This window comes from Megalops cyprinoides, chromosome 6 (genome assembly GCF_013368585.1).
Source record: "Megalops cyprinoides isolate fMegCyp1 chromosome 6, fMegCyp1.pri, whole genome shotgun sequence".
NCBI lineage: Eukaryota > Metazoa > Chordata > Actinopteri > Elopiformes > Megalopidae > Megalops > Megalops cyprinoides.
In genome coordinates this window covers 22,039,611-22,058,054 of record NC_050588.1, presented here as the reverse complement: position 1 = coordinate 22,058,054, position 18,444 = coordinate 22,039,611, and the positions used below count along the sequence as shown (strand labels likewise).

The following is an 18,444-nucleotide window of genomic DNA, read 5'->3' as shown; positions in this document are numbered from 1 at the left end:
CCTGTATGAAGGATCATTAATCAAGAGCAAAAAAAGAAGTCTGAAAATAAAACTGAGTTGAAGGTAGTTTGCTTTTTTGTGGAGCACCAGTATATGTTCAGTGATTTTAAGTTTAGAAGGCAGATATTTTTAGTAGTTGTTGGATATTAGGAATATAGTGGCCACTCTGTCTATGGGGTTTGTCAGTGGAAAGTGAAATGTCAGCTGGGAAAGCCACTGAAGCATCCACACAGCATGTACACAAATGTATAGGAAAGCTTGTGCACATCTTGACTAAAAATGTCACATGCTTACACACGCGAAGACAGAGGAACAAACAAACACACACACACACACACACGCAGTGGTCCTGCCCCTCTGACAGTTCTGGCCGTTGTTTTGCTGTTTGGATCTGGATGTCTTTCTCACGGCCATGTCCCTCCCTCCTGCAGATCTGTGAGAGAACAGAGAGAAGATCTCAGCTACAACACACACGCACACACACACACACACACACTCACACACACTCTACACACACACACACATACACACACACACACACACACACACACTCTACACACACACCAGGCTGGGATAACTGTCGCTGAAAGCATGGAGACCGCCCAGTCGGAGATGAGCATCATCCCTAACGGCAAAGGACACGAAGTTGCGGAGGACTCCACCGTACCCATGAAAACCTTGCCTCAGGACGGAGAGCAGTAAGTGTGCACTCATAAGCCTCTCTCGTTACCTGGCCTTCTCTTCCATTTCTGTCTTACGTCCTACATCTGACCATAAACCCTTCTACTAACTACCTCCATGTCTCACTTGTGTATTTTTTGTCTCATAATGTCCCGCAGTTGCTCATCAGCTTTCCCACAGCTAGCCTCGGTCTGTCAGTGTCGCTGTCTAACGCGACCCTCCTTTCAGCCGTTCCTTCCTCACACGGTGAGCTTAGACGCGGAGGCTCTGCTGCTGTGCTTCCTATTATCATTCCCACTCACAAATACTGAGGCACATTTTCAAAAGGCACAGGAACAGTAGGTCTTCACATTAGAAAAACAGAACACTTTGGGATTTGGACTTCAAAGCACGGATTGCTTGAAAGGTTGCACGTCGACGCGGCTTCTTCCTCCAGTGGTCACGGTGCTCCTGGTCCAGGGATCAGCGTCAGCACTGAGAGTATAGGAGAGATGTGTAGAGCTTGCATGTGCCGATTGTGTGACCTCACCTTCACCCGTGTGGAGGGCAGCACCTCCATCCTGGTGAAGGCAACTTCATGCATGTTTGTGAAATGGATTTCCTCCCCGCTCCCTTTCCCGACATGACCTCAACATGAACTGTCTCTAGATAAACCACCTGTGACACTTTTATCTTGCGTTTAAATATTGTCTTTTTTTCTGTTCTCCAGCTCACATGTTTGTTATTAATGTAACTGTTATTTGTAAAAAGCTACTGTGAATGTCAAAGAGCGGTGAAAATATACAATGGGCACGGTGTTCTTTGCACACAGATATCCGTACGATATCTGTATCACTGAGTAACTGCATTGTTTCTGTGCTTCCTCTGATATCAGCACCACTGAGTTTGTAATTGTGTTGTTTTTGTGCTCCCATGGGATGATGGATCACCTTTGTTTCCACCACATAGAAATTGTACCCAAAATGTCAGGTATGTAATATGAATGAGGAGAACAACCACTCCAGTGTGTTTAATTCACCGTGACTCAGTCTTAGGTAATCCCAGATGTGTGAAATGTTTTATATGATGACTGAGAGAGGAAAAAGCCACAATCTACCCCACCCTGTGAAATGTGATGTTACTTTACTACAATCCTCGTCAGGGTGACTTGCTGGAGGGAGGTGATTTCTAGCACTCTGGTTGTGATTCTGCGTTCTCTTTTAGTCCCCGCAGATTTGAGGATGCTGAGGGCAATGTGGCCGAGAGTCAGGAGTTCCTGTCCACCATGGAGAACAAGAACACCACAGGGTTTACAGACGTGAGTCAGACCCACTCCTCTCTTAGCCTATAGCTACCATGTGACTCCAATTTCCTTGTCTTTGTGCAAAATGGTTACTTATTACCACTTTGGATCCGAACACTTTTGGAACATCTTTGGAGTTTTTGTTGTAGCAATTTTACTGTCACAATTCACAGGAAGTTCAAAATGTGTTTATTACTCTCGTCTCCTTTGGCAGTTTGAAGGGAAGACATCTTTTGGAATGTCTGTGTTCAACCTGGGGAATGCCATCATGGGCAGCGGGATTCTGGGACTTGCGTATGCCATGGCCAACACAGGCGTTGTCCTCTTCTTGTGAGTTAATGTCTGTGTATACAAACTGGTATTATGGATGCAACCTATAGAAGGATCATCCTAAACACCCCAAATATATACATTTTCTAGAGTCATCATATCATATTTCCAGGAGGTTTTAATCAATATATTTTCAATTATTCATTACATTATGATTTCATAGGTATAATTTATGAATACCACAGTTAATGTATATAAGCAATATATACGTATAATTATTGTATGAATGTAATGTTATATATCATTACATAAGTATACTTATTTGTAATAGTATACTTTCTCCTTGCTCAGAGTTACAGATAAATGATGATTAAGATTAACAATAAGATGATGAAAATACTTTTGCTTTTTAATTACCAAATTCATCCAAGCAAAACGGCTTTCTAGTTGGTTTATACATCATAACCTACATCGTAGCATTTAACTGTGCTGCCAAAAGACAAGTTTTTATTTTGTTAATATGTGATGATGTCCTCTCCAGGTTTTAAGTCATGGTGCGAAGTAGGCCTGTGTGCTGGGAAATTCCGCTGACGGCTAATCCGCTAAATTTACCAGCAGAGAACCCCTTTTCATCCTGATCTCAATGAACTAAAAAGGTTTTTGAAGCCATTATTAAAGCTCCCTGTTTAGTCTGCGGGAGCCGAATTTACACACCACCTTTGATCTGTTAAAATACGTGAGCTTTGTGTTCTCGTGTGGCTCAGTCGGTAAAGGCGCGCACGCTCTGAGCGCTGGCCAAAGACAACACACCTCCAGGTCTGGGCATTGTCGTTGTGAGAGAGTGATATTTTCCACACATGCGCCGCTCAAAAGCAGCAATACCCCCAACACATCACGCTAATGTGTGCCTAGAGTCAAGTAATGATCTATACGAGCAATTACGTATTCCACGTTTTATAGCTTCCGAGAGAGCAGTGTTAAAATTCATCACGGTGCCGTGCTCCTTGTGCCTCACAGTGCTCTGTTAGAACGCCGTTACACTATGTCAGAATCCACTAGAGTTGGAATGATCAAGTACAGGGTGCCTGGCCGAGGACATATTCCTGTTAAAGACACCTCCCTGTGGATTGTTGACAGACTAGTTGCATAGCAAAGATAATTACCCTGGCATCAGCGCTGTCTGTTGTGATCTGTTGTCTCCCCCCGTGCAATGCACAGAGAATTAAAAGTGTGCGTTGAGATTAAGGTTTAGCCCTCAGGAATATGACACAGAATAAGTCTAGTTGCATCATCGCTATGGTAACAGCCTTACCGCGTCAATACATCGTTGTGTTTATGTTGCTAAATACTTACAAAACCAAGGGGCACTGTGGCTGAATAATTTGCTTCTTGCTGTGTATACATATGCTGGTGCATGCTTGCAGAGGCTGAAGGGTAAAATCGTCTTTGATGCTGTGTTTGCTGTAGCTGGGAAGATTGGGAGTTGATTGTTATCTGTCAGATTAGTTGAATAATTCTGTTATGTAACAGATCCCTAGACTGAGCTCCCACTGAAGATGTGACGCTCTCTTTCTTTTCCTGTGACTTCCCTGCCAGCAACAGCTGGATGGATGTCTTAATTCCAGGCATTTTTTTCCTCTGGCCTCATCTGGGGGAGAAGGATCCTGTGAGCAGAACAGCTTGACAGGGAGGGGGAGGGGCTTTGGCAGGTTGCTGATGGGGAATGGCGGATGTGTCTGCCATAGAGGGGGAGGAGCTTTGGCAGGTGATTGGATGGTGGGTGTGTCTTTAGTGAAGGGGATGAGTTTTGGCAGGAGGTTGATGGTGAATGGGAAATGGTGAATGGGGAAAGGGCAAAGAGCATATGAATGGTTCCTGGAGAGCACAAACATGCAGTGAATGACTTGGACATTGGAATATCAATAACCATAGTCCATAAACACGACCTGATCTGGCAAAGCCAAAGTCCCTGAGTAAAGAGACTGAGGTAGAGGTGACTGGAGGCAGCAGGGTTTGGGGGACGCCATCAAGGAGTGGTGAGAAGGTCCTTGATGACACCAGGCCCCTCAAATAGGGCACAAACTACTATTGCCTGCTTCCACCTAACATGGCTGCAGCTCACATCCTGTTTGAGAACATCCTGTGCCTTAAGACACAGGCAAATCTCACTGTGGAGGCTTGGCCTAGATTCCCTCTTTGAAAAATATGACTAATAAAAGGCAGGATATACTCACTCACCAGAGCATAAGGATTAAAATCTCCGCTTTAAACCGGCACAGCCCCTGTCAGGTGAACGAGTCCATGTGTCTCTGAGAGATGCTCATGTTATGTCTCACATTTCTGTCTCAGTGTCCCAGTCTCCCAAAGGTAATAGGGGAGAAACATCTTTCAGAAGCAGAATTTGCAACGCTGCAGTGGTTGAACAAGCTCACAGAGCTGTGGCTGGGTGAAGTCTCGCGGTTCTGATAAGCTCGTGTAATGCTGCTTTTATTAGAAATTTTGTATTGCTGAGGGATTTGTTTTCCGAGCGCCCTCAGATAATATCGCAGTTGCTTTACCAGGAGACCATGCACCAGTGGCAATGCAAATGCAAGGCTTTGTGTGCAGATGATACTGGAACTGGAACCCTGCTGAATTTTATCATTCCCATAATAGAGGTTTCTATCCAGGATGACTTGCATGTCTCACATTTTGTGTATTACTCAGTGATACAACTTGATGTTTTACAGGAGCAATTTTTTGTACAGCAGCACCAGAGTATAAGAGCCAACCACCAACCATCTGGTTATAAGCCCAGTTCCTTAACCACTGTGCCACACGTCTGCTTACAGAGTTGGCCCCGATTTAGGGAAGATGGATGTCTCATGCCCAAGAATGTTGTTCATTCCGTCAAACGTGGCAAAGATGTGTTTGTTGAGTTGCAGCCTCTGGTGCTGAGATTCAATATTTGTCAAAGTCTGCCATCACTAAAATTAGATCGCCCCAAATGTTTCGTTTTGAGAACACATCCAAGCTCTATGCCTGGAATCATGTCCACACTGTTTATTCAGAGGAAAAGGCTCTTTATTTTGAGCAGGGCGTTGTGACATTTGAGGTCTTTCGGACTGTGTGAAACAGCTGACTTTTGTGTATCTTAACCACGTTTCACCTCGCCGCTCTGTGAGCTGTTAAACAAGATCATGCAGCATAATATAGATTTTTTTTTTGTTTGCTTGTCAGATGTGCTTCACAAGGGAGTTCAAGCCCAGCTTCTTAACTGCTATGTGGCAGTGTTGCCCCTACACATACAGTATGGCCAAAAGCAGACATGCAGCTTTGTGGCTTAGTTTGGTCTGCTACAAAGGCAGACTGCTGATAACGTTGGTCTGTGAATAGTGGTATTCCCCAGTGTGTTTTCTGAGCAAGATCTTGGGGTGGAATGCTGATCGAGAGGGAGAGGTAATGGCGGGAGAGAGAGAGAGGCAGAAAATAAAGATAGGGAGAGGGAAAGATGGAGGAGGAGAGAACCAGACAAGGCACTCAGGGCCAGTCAGGCAGAGCTGCAGGGTGATAGCAACCCAGAGCTTCTACTCTCCATCTTTTTTTTCCCCAGTGTACTGTGTCATCCTCAATCTTAGCCGTGGCTTCCCAAGAGGGACAGGAGACCTACATATAAGAGCGGCACGCATTTCACAGAGGTGGCATTAAAACACAAGGGGGAATCGGCTAACCAGACAAACAAACACCGCACAATGGCACCCTATTCCTGCGGGGTGACCTGGGCCCCCTTTGGCGAGAGAAAGCGCTCACAGGCCTCGGCCAAGGCTCCATTGACTATGGAATGGAATGCGAGGCATCTACCTCCGAGCCCACGCTGCACTCCAGAGCAGGACGCTTAAGGCCACAAATCCGCCCGCGGTGGCAGACCTTGGTCAGGCGGCCGCAGCCCGCCCTGTGGGCCCTGTGGGCCCCGCGGGCCCGGACACTGCGGCCAGAAAGCTCAAGGGAGATTATTGTGTGCGGCCCGGATCAGGAGGCATCAGGAGCACCTCTTGGCACGGCTATGCTTGCAGCTTAGCGGGGGGGGGATGGGGGGGGGGGCACAGGGGCAGCTGGAAGCTGTGGAGCACCGGCTTTGCCCCTGTCCTGCCCCCCCCCCCCTCCTCGGCTGTCTGCCCACCGGGTAGCTGAGCTTTCAAAGTTAGGGAATGGTGGGGTGGGGTGTTACCCGTGTGCTTCTCTCTGAAATGCAGACTCAGGACAGTGGAGTCATGGGGTGGGAGTACGGGTGACATCAGGACAACCTGCAGTGCCACATGATGCAAGCGGCACTGTGTGACACGACCGACTTTCCCTAAGAAGAAGACAAGATTGTGGCTGGAAGTTGCAAAGCTTTCTCAGACTGGCTTCTGTTCAAACTTTGTTCTTTTTGGTCCTGCGACATTTTTAATTCTTATCTTATTTCAGCAGTTAGACATGGTGTTAACGTTTCTGTTCCTCTAGTCAGCTCCGGGTGACTTTGCTGGGAAAATCGTTTGGCATGGCTCGCCCTCGCTGCACTGGGAACACAGGCAGAGTTGAAGCTGAGGTGAACGGCGCTTGGCCGGTTCAGCAAGAGCGCTGTCTGTTGCCGGGAGTAACGAAACAAAAATAAGTTGAGGGAGAGAGGCCTTGCTCCGAGAAAGCCAGCAGATCTGGTTTCTTCCTGCCGTCCAGATTGTGGTGTTTGCACAGATGTTGAGAGCTGGGGGCAGGGGCAGTATTTTGGGATGTCTGTGTCTGCCCCCATCCTCATGATGGGGCAGTCTTGTATTTTTCCTCTCATTCTGTTTGCGTTCCTGCCTTGAATGCAAGTTTATGGCTTTCCGTGCCCCCTCATTTGCCTGTAATAGTTGCAAAATTAAATATGGATTCATTACAGTGCATGTACAGTATATTTGTATAAATATATATATATCCCAATTTTTCAAGTGTAAGTCAACCTTTCTCCCACGCAAAGCTTAGCTCTTTAGCCATTATGGCAGAGAAGGATTGGCATTGGCTAGTCTGTGGGATGCAGAGTGGCAGTCATGTGACGTGAAGGGGATGGTAAAGGTGGTGATGATGAAGCGTGTATGTTTCTTCTCCTGTAGGTTCCTCCTCACAGCTGTTGCCGGCCTCTCCTCGTACTCCATTCATCTGCTGCTCAGGTCCTCAGGCATTGTGGGTAAGTGGGGCCTCCAGACCGGAAAATAGAGCTGATAAGCACACAGCTCGGACCTCCCGTGGGGAGGGCGTTTAGATTCGCCCGCATGTTGGTTACTGGTAGCTCTGTATTCTGGTCCAATACATGTTCTCTTTGTAATTATATATTTTAGTACAATTTCACTTAATTTGCACCTACATCATTTAAAAATAAGAACTTACTACCTGCTGACATAAGCATTTAGATAAATAAAGGATAAAATGATAGTTAAATGGGGAATTACAGGCATTTACTGTATTCTGCAACACTGAGAGTTCACTAAGGGTCGAAGGTTTGTACACTGCTGCGTTTGGTGATGCTTTGGGCATGTATATTCCAGGTATTCGGGCCTACGAGCAGCTGGGGTACAGAGCCTTTGGCATGCCAGGGAAGCTGGCCGCCGGGATCGCTATCACTCTGCAAAACATTGGAGGTAAGGCCTCTTTGCTGGAGTAGGAAGTCCAGCGCGCCCTTTTTTAGAGAATTTTTTCGCTGATCATCATGTCCCACTCGTTAGTCACTCTTAATTTTAAAGGTCAAACATTGTCCTGCTGAACAAACACTCGTGCTTCTTCAGTGAGTATGCTTCAAGCAGTTAACACCCTGTGTGTCAACTATTTGTGTTGAAATAGGATATATTTTTCCTCTGTTTTCATTCCCGTAATTTCTTTAGACAAATACGCTCACTGTAATGGTCTGGGAATTGGAACAAAGGTCAGAGGAATTACTGAAGATGGAGGAGTGATTTCATTTATTATTTATTGCACACCCCTGCTCTCTCTTCTTCTCTCTTTTCTCCCTTCCTCTCTCCCCCTGTTCTCTTGATGTCTTTCTCTCTGCTCCCTTTCTCCCGCTCTCTCTGGGAGGCGTGATGTATAGAGGAGGGGGGAGGGTGGAGGCATTTGGCAGTTAGAGCTGCTGTATTTCAGTGCAGTCTTGTGTGTGCAGGTGGTGTTGGCAGTAATCAGCATCGCACCCTCTTCTGCTGAAGGCTTAAGCCATGAGCATCTTAAAGACACAGGCTCGTAGTTACTCAGTGCCAGATGCTTTTTTTGACTTGGCAGTGTGTACACCAACGCATACCGGCAACTAAAAAAGACAACATTGACTTGAAATGATACTTCTGAAGAACATGTATATGAAAAGAAATATTTTTAACTGAATATCTGCCATGATGGTCTCTGTTTTCTGTATGAGGGTATGTTCTAAATATATTTCTGCATGAATTCATTTAGGATTTTTTTTAAACAAGAGTTGCTTAAAAATCATTTTGCGTAGAGGATGTGTTGAGTGAGATTGCTGTCTTGTATTTCCTGATATTCGTTTTTTTCGGGAAAGTGTTAAGAATGCCCTGTTGTTTGGGATTGCTGCCTGCACATCAGTGTGGGTTTATTGCACTTCGCTGGACATTGCACCCTGCGATGTGTGTAACAGAAAGGTCTGACTCCTCTTTCTGCTGTCACCTCCCCAACAGCCATGTCCAGCTACCTGTACATTGTGAAGTCCGAGTTCCCCCTGGTCATCCAGGCCTTCCTGGGGGTGGACACGACATCAAGGTAGGAATTTTCACTGTCAGTCCTTCCTGAGGCTTACTGTGTGGTGCGCCTTGCCTTCCATCCGAAAGCAGAACTAGCAAGTGTGTTACAAAGAGGGGAGGCAGAGAAGTTACCTCCCGTGCAGAATTATCCCTAGCCCTGGCCTGAATAACAAGCGTGCCAGTTAGCTTAAGGACCGCCAGTCTGCGGCCCGTTTCCTTTTCGCTTGATTGCATCTGCACTGTGATGTGTTGTTTCTGCCTTTTTGTTTTTCACATTAAATATTTTTTTTTGTTACAACAAGAAAAAGATATAGTAAAATCTCTAGTCTCTTTGTTGTAATCAAAAATCAAAAAATTTAACATAACTGGATCTCTTTTTTTATCATTGAAATTATTCAAATGATTTGGATTCAAATGGGTAATATGACCACGTTAGGGTGAATCACCCTCAGGGGCCAGTTATGTGTTATTAGGGGACGCACAGTATTACAGAGATGGATTGTGGGTAGTGACTCTATAATGAACTGCCTACTGGCTGGGAGGATATGTGTGCATCCAGCTGCTTCATGTCACTGAAATGAGAACACGCCCCACTTCAGTCCAGTTTTTGCATACAACAGTGTCCCACAGTGTCCCCTGATACCTATGTTCTAGGACACTCTAAAGCCCCTTCACTTTTCCAAGCTCCTAACAGCTATTGGGGACTGGAGTACTCATCTGTCCCCACAGCCCTGCATGTATATCCTGGCTGTGTGACTGAACCAGGATCAGTGAGCACTGCCACAAAGAGAGCACAGCCCCTAGGACAGTCACGTGTCACCTGACGTAGAGGTTCCAATGAAAAAACAAAAAAAACAAAAACAACAATATAACATTGTTTTTCTGATTGCTGGTGATGGAGGCTGCTGGCCTTGGCTTAGATTCAGGACCACAGATAAACCAGGAGGAAGAAGGCAAGCGAGAGGCGGGCGAGAGGTGGGCTGCTGTGATTGGTCAGAGGGAAACAGGGTGATCGAAATGGCTTGCGTAACTCTGCCACAGCTATTCCAGCCACCCACTGGCAACAACAGCGTGGTGGTTAACACAGAACACTCTGGAGCGGGAGTGACGTCACCGCTGTGACCTGCAGCCTGGTCAAGTGGGGTCCCACCCCCTCCCCTGCCTTAAACAAACCTGCTGACAGGGACTGCTGAATGTCCTGCCGCGCAGTTTTCTGCTTCAAATTAATTTTATTCGTCCTCTTTCTGTTCTTCTCCTAGTCTTACTCTTCTCCCTCCTCATTATCCTCTTTTTCTTCTCCTCCTCATTCTTCTCTCTTCTTCTGCTGCATGTTCTTCTTCTGCTTCTTGCCTTGCTCTCCTCCTTCTTACTCTTCTTCTATCCCCTCTGTCCTCTTCTTCTACTACTTGCTGTTCTTCTTCTGTTGTTTTAAGCTTTGCCAAGTGCTTGGTCTACCCCGGGTTTCCTCCTCTCCTCTTATGTGGAGGAGTGTGAGCTGAAACACTTGTATGCACGTGTTCCTCGTGGCGTGACCCACACTTAGATGACAGATTGCAGCTGATCTTCCTGCCCTTGTGCCCTCATCAGCAAGGGTTTTAGGATGTGTGTGTGTGTGTGTGTGTTTGTGTGTCTGTGTGTGTATTTTGTATGCATGCTTATATATTTGTGCATGTGTGTGCACGTATGACTGTGAGTCTGTGTGTTTATGTGACATCGCGGTCAGTTTTAGGTCATGTGTGCTCTGTGACATGGAGGGCCGGTGGTCAGGTGATTACCCGCAGGCACGCTAGAGAGTCTTTGGGGGTGTTTTGGCAGATGTCGGCAGTGTAGCACAGTGGTAAGTAGCAGGACTTATAACTGAAAGGTTGCCGGTTCGATACCCCGCTGGGACACTGCTGCTGTACCCTTGGGCAAGGTACTTAACCCAGAATTGCCTCAGTAAATACGCAGCTGTATAAATGGATAACATGTGAAAAACTGTAACCGTCGTTCTGGAGAAGGGTGTCTGCAAAATGCCACTAATGTAACGTAATGTCCAGAAGCAAGGGGCAGTGCTTGGGCAGCTGGCCTCTGCAGGGTCTCAAGGGCACGGTGACCACAGGGAGGTCACTGATAAACGCAGCCAGGGTTGCTTGGAGGACAGGTCATGTCCATATATTCAGCAGAGTGGTTTCACAGATGTTTCAGTCGATTCCTCTGAACCCACTCCCCCCTCTCCCTTTCCCATGGCCTGTATGCAGCAGCTTCTTAGATTCTCTTAAAGCCACTGATGCTGCTGGGAATCAGCCTTTGGACTCAATGGTCACTTTTTGCTGCTTTTAGTCAGAAGTGTCCTTTGTACCACCCCTGATGTCACCCACGCTGCCCTCTCCTCCCACCTACCATAATGCTTTTTTGTAGACGAAGCCATGCACCTGCCCGAAATCATGAGGGCTGTGCAGTCCTGGAGTGGAAGCACAAGCCGCACAAGCTCAGTGATCAGAAATGAATCATCACGAGTGAACTTCGTTTTGGGAGGCGTGTAAGCGTAGCACAGTTGGAAGAGAGATCTTTAATGAGCAGGAGATCTGGGTCTTTCTCTACCTGAGGCATTTGGAGGCGCGAGCTTCGCCACCTCAGCAGGGAGGAGAAGACAGGGATGCTGGGAAGAAAATGAGACAGCAGAGACAGATGAATAGAAACTCAGGAAGAAAGCAGATCAGTAGAAGTGTGTGAGGGGGAGGGGAAGATGCAAAAGGTGGAGAGATACAGTTTATATAAGGAAACAATTAAAGGAAGGAGGAACGTAGCAAGGAGTAAACTTTTGGGAATGCAGAGAGAGAGAGAGAGATATTTGGATATTGTGAACCCAGGGAAATGGAGAGGGATATTGGAAAAATGGAGGGCAGTGGCAGTGTGCTGGGAAGTATAGAAGAAAAGTTGGGGTTATAGGTTGTTGAGGGAAGAGGGGAGGGGTATGGGCATCATAGGGTCCCAACACAGGGAAGAGGGGATTACATACGACTTGATAGCTGTATGCTCACCACTGAAGTGGCGTACTCAGAGCCAGTCCTCTCTACAGAGCCGGACCTGTTGGCCCAAGGCGCCAGGTCTGCTGCAGGCTGGGGCTTCCTGCCAGGGAGGCTGGGGTGTGTGGGCGTCACCTCTCTCGGGGGGCCTCACACTGGCCTTTTTGTCTCATGTGCATTGGACTGCTTTCCCACCTGCACTTCGGTAATCCAGTGCTTCTCCTGCTTTGTTGAAGGCAAAGATGCCAAACTTAAACAGGACTTCTGCATGTGCAAGTCCTTAGGGTTGCTCATACATATAACTGTCTGTAATGGCTCATGCGTAGGAGAGATTAAATGATGGAAAGAAAAGCGTGTGAGCATTGCAAAGGAAAGCATTGGGGCTTACTGCCCCTCTGACTCTGCCTGTCTATTGCTGTAAACCATACTAGAGTCATGGGTCTATTTCAGACACAAAGCCTAGGACCCATGCATCCCAGACAACTGGTAGCTCTGGCTCATCAGATTGGCTGCCACAGTAGTTTGCGGTATCCAATCGGCTGTAGCACCTCTGCACCCAGCCTTTGGAGGGCTGTGTCACGCGCAATGAGTGTTGGACTGGCTGGAATGAACAGCTGCATGGGGACACATTGCTTGTCATGTCACAGTGACCTCACCGCACAGACAGCTAGCTTGGCTGAATCCAAATGAAAGCTTTTGCCATTTTTAGAATTCTTTCAGTGTCACTCACACTGTCTAAATTTCAGACTGCTATACGCAAGAGAGAGTTTTGCTGTAAAGTGTTTTCATGCCGCAAATTGAATACAATGTCATTAACATTTTAGAGAACCCGTATCTTACAATGGAGGTGTGAAGTGGATATAACATGACTGCATAAGCAGAACTATGTCACAAGAGTAGGAATAAGTGCTTGTGTGGCTGTCTTGGCGCAGCCTCTGCATGTTTAGTCTGCATACGCATGTCACATAATGCAGTGGACTGCGCTTTACTATATTATTTGTCTCGCTTTGCGTGCAACTTTGTTTATTGCAATTACAGTGAGTGACAAGTGCTATTGGAAGTAAAGTGAAAAGAAAGACTGAGCTACCCGTGAAAATACGGGATGTGATGAAGTGGTATGAACGGAAGAAAAGAACACGTGACACCATTCGTGAAACTGGATGCACTGAATCCATGTTGTGCGCTATTCGTGCGAATTCTGAAAAAATAAAGGAAAGATCTCTGCAACACAAATAAGTGCATGTTTGAGTGCCAGGGCCAGGCCTAAGAACTTTCAGCTACGTTTCTGATCATAGGGTGAGGCTCAACAAGCCCTTTTTGGGTTTCTTCCCTCACCCTGTACATGTATATTATCTTTAATAATATCTGTCTTGTTTTCTCCTCTTATTGTTATCTCGTCTTTCTGTGTTCAAACTAAAATGCAAAAATGTGAAGACACGTGTCAGTTATGTTGGTGTTTTTGTAAGCTGCTGCCCCTTAACCCCTTAATTCTCTTAGAGTCAATGGTTATCATAATGCACTATTTCAGCATAGCATGTTCTTCAGGAATGCAACTTCTGCATTACAGTAGAAAAGACTGTGTCCTTCTTTACAGGAGACCAAACACGCAGGCATTGTTCATCCTCCTTGTTCCTGTGAGTGTGTAGTAACTCGCAGAAAGAGCGGGGGCAGAGCTTGCAGACTGCTAAGCCTTAATGCTTGAGCCTTAACGCTCTTTGTGTTTTTGACTTGATCTGGTGGTTTGCCTCATCTTAACTGGACAAAGAATGACAGGCTTAGTGGCTTTACTGTGGGATATGGTTCTGAATGGCTCCGTGGTACCACAGCTTTTGGAAAGTGATGGTGGTGAAGGCGCTCTAAGTCGCCTCTTTGTCCGAAGTGTTTGGTCACAGTTGTGAGAATGCTGGTGTGGATGTGCCCTCTGATCATTTGTGTGGCTTAGCCTCATGTAATGGGGTCCTTGGCAGCTCTTTGCTGGATCACTCTCCTTGTTTAGGGACAGTTCTCACAGGACATGGCAAGAGAGGGCAATGTTGATGCCAGTGATTGATGGACCAAAGAGAACTAGAGCAGGACCCGGTTCATGTTAAGTGCCTAACTGACGTGTTAAGTGCCTAACTGACCGTATTGTGGAGCACGGACAACAACGCGAGGTCTCAGAACGGTAGCACTCTCCCAGGAAATTTGTTCACCAGGTTCCACTGTATGGAAACAGCCGATAATGATATTTACCCCTCTTACTGTGAGAGGAATCCATTGGTTCACCAATCCCATGGCATTTTGTTCACCAGACACATTAATGAAAGCATTCTGGAATGAGACTAATTAAAACAGCATCAAAGGTCAAGGACATCCTAAGCACCAATGTAGCATTCCAGCTCATCAATCTAAACACTTCCAGGAGCAGCCAGCTGACAGCACTCTGATGAGGCATTCAGGCTTCTCAGCATGCGCCACACGCACTCACATATGAACACAAAGAAGCTCACACACATGTACACACACACACACACACACACACACACACACACACACACACACACACACACAAACACACACACACACAAACACTCAAACACAAGCAAACTCTCACACACACACACACACACAAACACACACACACACACACACACACACACGCACACACACACACACACACACACAAACACACAAACACAAGCAAACTCTCACACACACACACACACACACACACACACACACACACACACACACACACACAAGCAAACTCTCACACACACACACACACAGACACACACACACAAACACAAACACACAAACACAAGCAAACACACACACACACACACAAACAAGCTCACACACATGCACATACACACATATACACACAAACACAAACAAGCACACATGGACTTACACACACATACACAAACACAATCTGGCATACACACGGACATAGACCCATTAACACAAACAGTGTCACACACATGCATGTACATGAACGCAAACAAGATCTCACACAAGCATTTACACAAACAAACACATATGCGCATACACACACACACACACACACACGCTCACAGTTACACAAGGGGCAGGACTGAGTCATAAGACATGTCACAGTGAAACAGGCTTTTCCATATGGGCACCCTGATATAGAGTGAGAGGTGGGGCTGTGTGTTGGTGCTGATGCTGGCGCTGCTGCTGCTGCTGCTGTCGTGGACGCTGTGTGAATGAGCTGGGGGAGGAGCCGGGCTAAGAATAGCTGCAATCATCCCAAATCCGGTCTTCTCAGCCTACTTCTTCACAGCCCTGCTTCCACACCCTGTTTTCCTGTGCGTCAGATTATGCCAGCCGTTCGCTGGGAAGGAGGGAGGTCATCCGCCCGGGCCGCTGCCAAATTCCAGCACAGCCCTGTGGGAGCGGGTCGATGAATCACTCACCAGCAGAACCAGCACACGGCCACGTCTGTCTCAGCTGTAAATGTAACTGTGCTGTGTCTGCAGGCGGGCCCCTTTAGATCTGGTGCCTTTGCAAAAAGCTTAAGGCTGAGACGTGTCTGAGAGAAAAAGTGTCTTCCAGTGACAGAGATGTGTCTTCATACTCAGAGGCCCGAGTGACAGCGAAAGGGCTCGCTCCTGATTCCTAATGACAGGCCGACTCTCGGCCGCGTGAATCAGCCGTCCCTGTGTGACGTCAGTAGCTGACAGCTTGGGTCATTGTCTCTCTCTCTGTTTCTCTCTCTCTCTCTCTCTGTCCAGCGAGTGGTACCTGAATGGCAATTACCTGGTTGTTTTGGTATCTGTCAGCATCATCCTGCCCCTGGCCCTAATGAAGCAGCTAGGTGAGTGTCCGTCTTGGCATTATGTCCTTGCTATCATCCTGTCATGCTGTCACACTGTCACTCACTGTCACACTGTGTCATGCTGTTACCTTCACCTCAGCACAACTTTTCACTTCAGCTGTTATGGTAAAAGGAGGTAAAAGGGCCTGAAGCCCGGACCTTATATTGCAAATGTTAGCAGTTTGCATCGCTGCCACCAGGAAGTTATGACAGAAGGAAGTGTTTGTTCTTTTTTACAGGAACGTGGGATTGGGCATTCTTTCATATTTCACAGGTTTAGTACTTCCTGATGGAGAGCAGAGGTGGACAGACATGGTCCTCAGGGGCTACAGTGTGTGCTAGTTTTTCTTCCATATCATTTCTTTGTTGGTTAATTTAAGTCATTTTTTTGGACTTTGGAAGTCCGCTTATTTGGAGCATCAGGTGGAAATAAGCTCGTGATTTACAGGTGACTGCAGTGAAAAGACTCATCCCTGATACAGTTTTAGAATGTATTTAGAATGGATTTATAAAGTCAGTCTGAATGAACTGTTCATCTGCACGATCCTGTGTCCTTTCATTGTTTCATTCATTAATGATACAGACATTTGCATATGGAGGGTTATTGATATTCATGTTATTCATAGGAAATATGGGGATAATGTTTTGCTCACGCAAGTTGTTAGGGTAATTTTTTACCCTGAATATGTTTCATTTCTAATCCATGGAGCAGAGTTCCCAAAGTACTTGCAAATCCTTTAAAGTATTTTCTCCCTGGAAAGTCATGGAAAAGTCATGGAAAGCAGTCAAATGCCCCTCTTACTTTGAAAAGTAATTTCATTCCTATTTTCTTCTTTTATAGTGAGCAAATTACATCAACCTTTCCCGTCACCTTGCTGTCTTAATGTCATTTATTATGAAGTCCTGCAATGTCAGGAGGTTAGCGTTGTTAAGAAATTGGCTAGCCTGCTGGCCTGTACGTTAAACCCACCAGCAAAATCACCGAAATCCGAACAGATGCAAAGTGTTTTTAAAATATTTTAAAAATAAATCACTTCCCCGCAATTCCACCATCAAAGAAGCTCAGTTTGATGGACGTTTATCTAGTGCAGCAGGATAAATAATCCTTGAAAGTGACATGTTTATCTCTAAACTATAATTGAAGCCTCACGGACAGTATAAATATGATCTGAGGCGGTAGCTATAGGCTATAAACTGTATCCTGTGACACCTCCACTCTCCCAGGGATCCTGGAACACTGTTAATCCCTCATACAGACAATCCACAGTGATGTCACTGCATTTCAACATAGATGATAACCTCCCCTCTCTCCTTTGATTAGTGATGTCATAATCACCTCTTTCTGCTGTAGTAGAACACAATCGTGGCAGGTATGTGTGCTCACCTGTCGGTATTAATCTGTGGCTGACTGCACCTCTGCCTCATCTCTTCTGACAGAGATGCTTTATGCTTCCATTACTCTGACCTCTTTCCTCATGGATAAAATGTGTGTAGTTTATTGTTTTTTTTAGCCCAATCGTTTTGTTAAGTTGAATCAGAGATAATCTGGCAAAAGGGAGATGAATGCCTGACGGCCGTGTGCGTCTCTCTGAGTTTTGGCCCAGCTGCGGGAAAGCTGTGTCCCAGTCCTTACGTAAGAGGTGCGTTATCAGTGCCTCGCTGTAAAAATCATGACCGTTTCGCAGTGTTGAGAGCGGGTTCTGGGAAGGGTCTCGACCTTCGTTTTTTTCTTTTTTGCTTTGCTCTCCAGCAGAGGGAATTGGGGGAGAGGAGAACAGTGGTGAATTGCTCTGGCTTACGCTACCAGGGTTGTCTAACAAGCAGAGGGATTTAGTCCTCTGGCCCAACCCGATTCCGAGAACACCGTTTCCGTGACACCCCTTTGGAACAATCCGAACGGAGCCAGAATATTAAAGTTCAGCAAAACAATAGTGTTTTCAGAGGGACAGGCACGGCTTGCATTGGGTCTAGAACAAACACGATAGACTGATGGGCTGGTTAATGCTCTCTAATGGACTCCTGGCAGTGTGTGTATCTGACGTGGGGGGGAGGAAGCGCAGGGGAGGCCAGCCCGCTGCAGCGGAGACACGCAGAGACCCTCCAGGGGTGTTAAAACGCCCGCGGAGTTTCGTGCCGTTTCCTTGGGAGCCTCAGTGCTGCGGCACGTGACGGCGAGAGCAGGCCTTCAGCAGGAACACCTGCTGCTCCCCCCCCCCCTTCCCCCCACGACCTGATTGGGTCTTTCTCAAGGACACCTGCTCTCTCATCGCTCCCCCTTCTGTAGCGACTCAGGCTCTACTGCGGACACCTGCAGGGCCTCTCTGTCAGCACAGAAACTGTCGCACTGTTTGTGTCCCCTCTCTGTGTTCCTCACCAGGGCACAGTAAAGCTTGTGTGTGGCTCACTTTAACTGCACATGCACAGTGCACACTGGTTCGAACAGCTCCCTGAGTACATGCTCACAATGTCAGCAGCGCTTATACATAAAACATATATAAGCATATCAGCTTAGCACTCAGAGACTGTTGTGGCACATCATTCCTTATGCTTCTGTTTATTGGGTATTTTCTCATGTGAGTGTTTGGCTGCTCAGTGATGCCAGGTGGACATTATTACCCATTTTCTGTTCCTTTTGACTGTAAT

The 18,444-nt window shown here is 46.6% G+C and overlaps 1 protein-coding gene across 2 annotated transcripts in view; it reads left to right on the top strand.

Annotated features, from left to right (window-relative positions):
• Nucleotides 1–508: 508 nt before the first annotated feature.
• The window catches only part of slc38a3a (solute carrier family 38 member 3a), a 30,556-nt gene continuing 12,620 nt past the window's right edge, over nucleotides 509–18,444 (top strand). Inside the window, exons 1-8 of one of the 2 annotated variants that reach the window (XM_036530419.1) lie at nucleotides 509–698; nucleotides 1,630–1,650; nucleotides 1,885–1,978; nucleotides 2,178–2,293; nucleotides 7,345–7,418; nucleotides 7,777–7,869; nucleotides 8,911–8,992; nucleotides 15,719–15,801. In XM_036530419.1, coding sequence (XP_036386312.1) covers nucleotides 592–698; nucleotides 1,630–1,650; nucleotides 1,885–1,978; nucleotides 2,178–2,293; nucleotides 7,345–7,418; nucleotides 7,777–7,869; nucleotides 8,911–8,992; nucleotides 15,719–15,801 — 670 coding nt within the window. In that variant the 5' untranslated portion in view covers nucleotides 509–591. The remainder of the gene's footprint in view (nucleotides 699–1,629; nucleotides 1,651–1,884; nucleotides 1,979–2,177; nucleotides 2,294–7,344; nucleotides 7,419–7,776; nucleotides 7,870–8,910; nucleotides 8,993–15,718; nucleotides 15,802–18,444) is intronic. The other variant, XM_036530418.1, reaches the window with a different exon arrangement.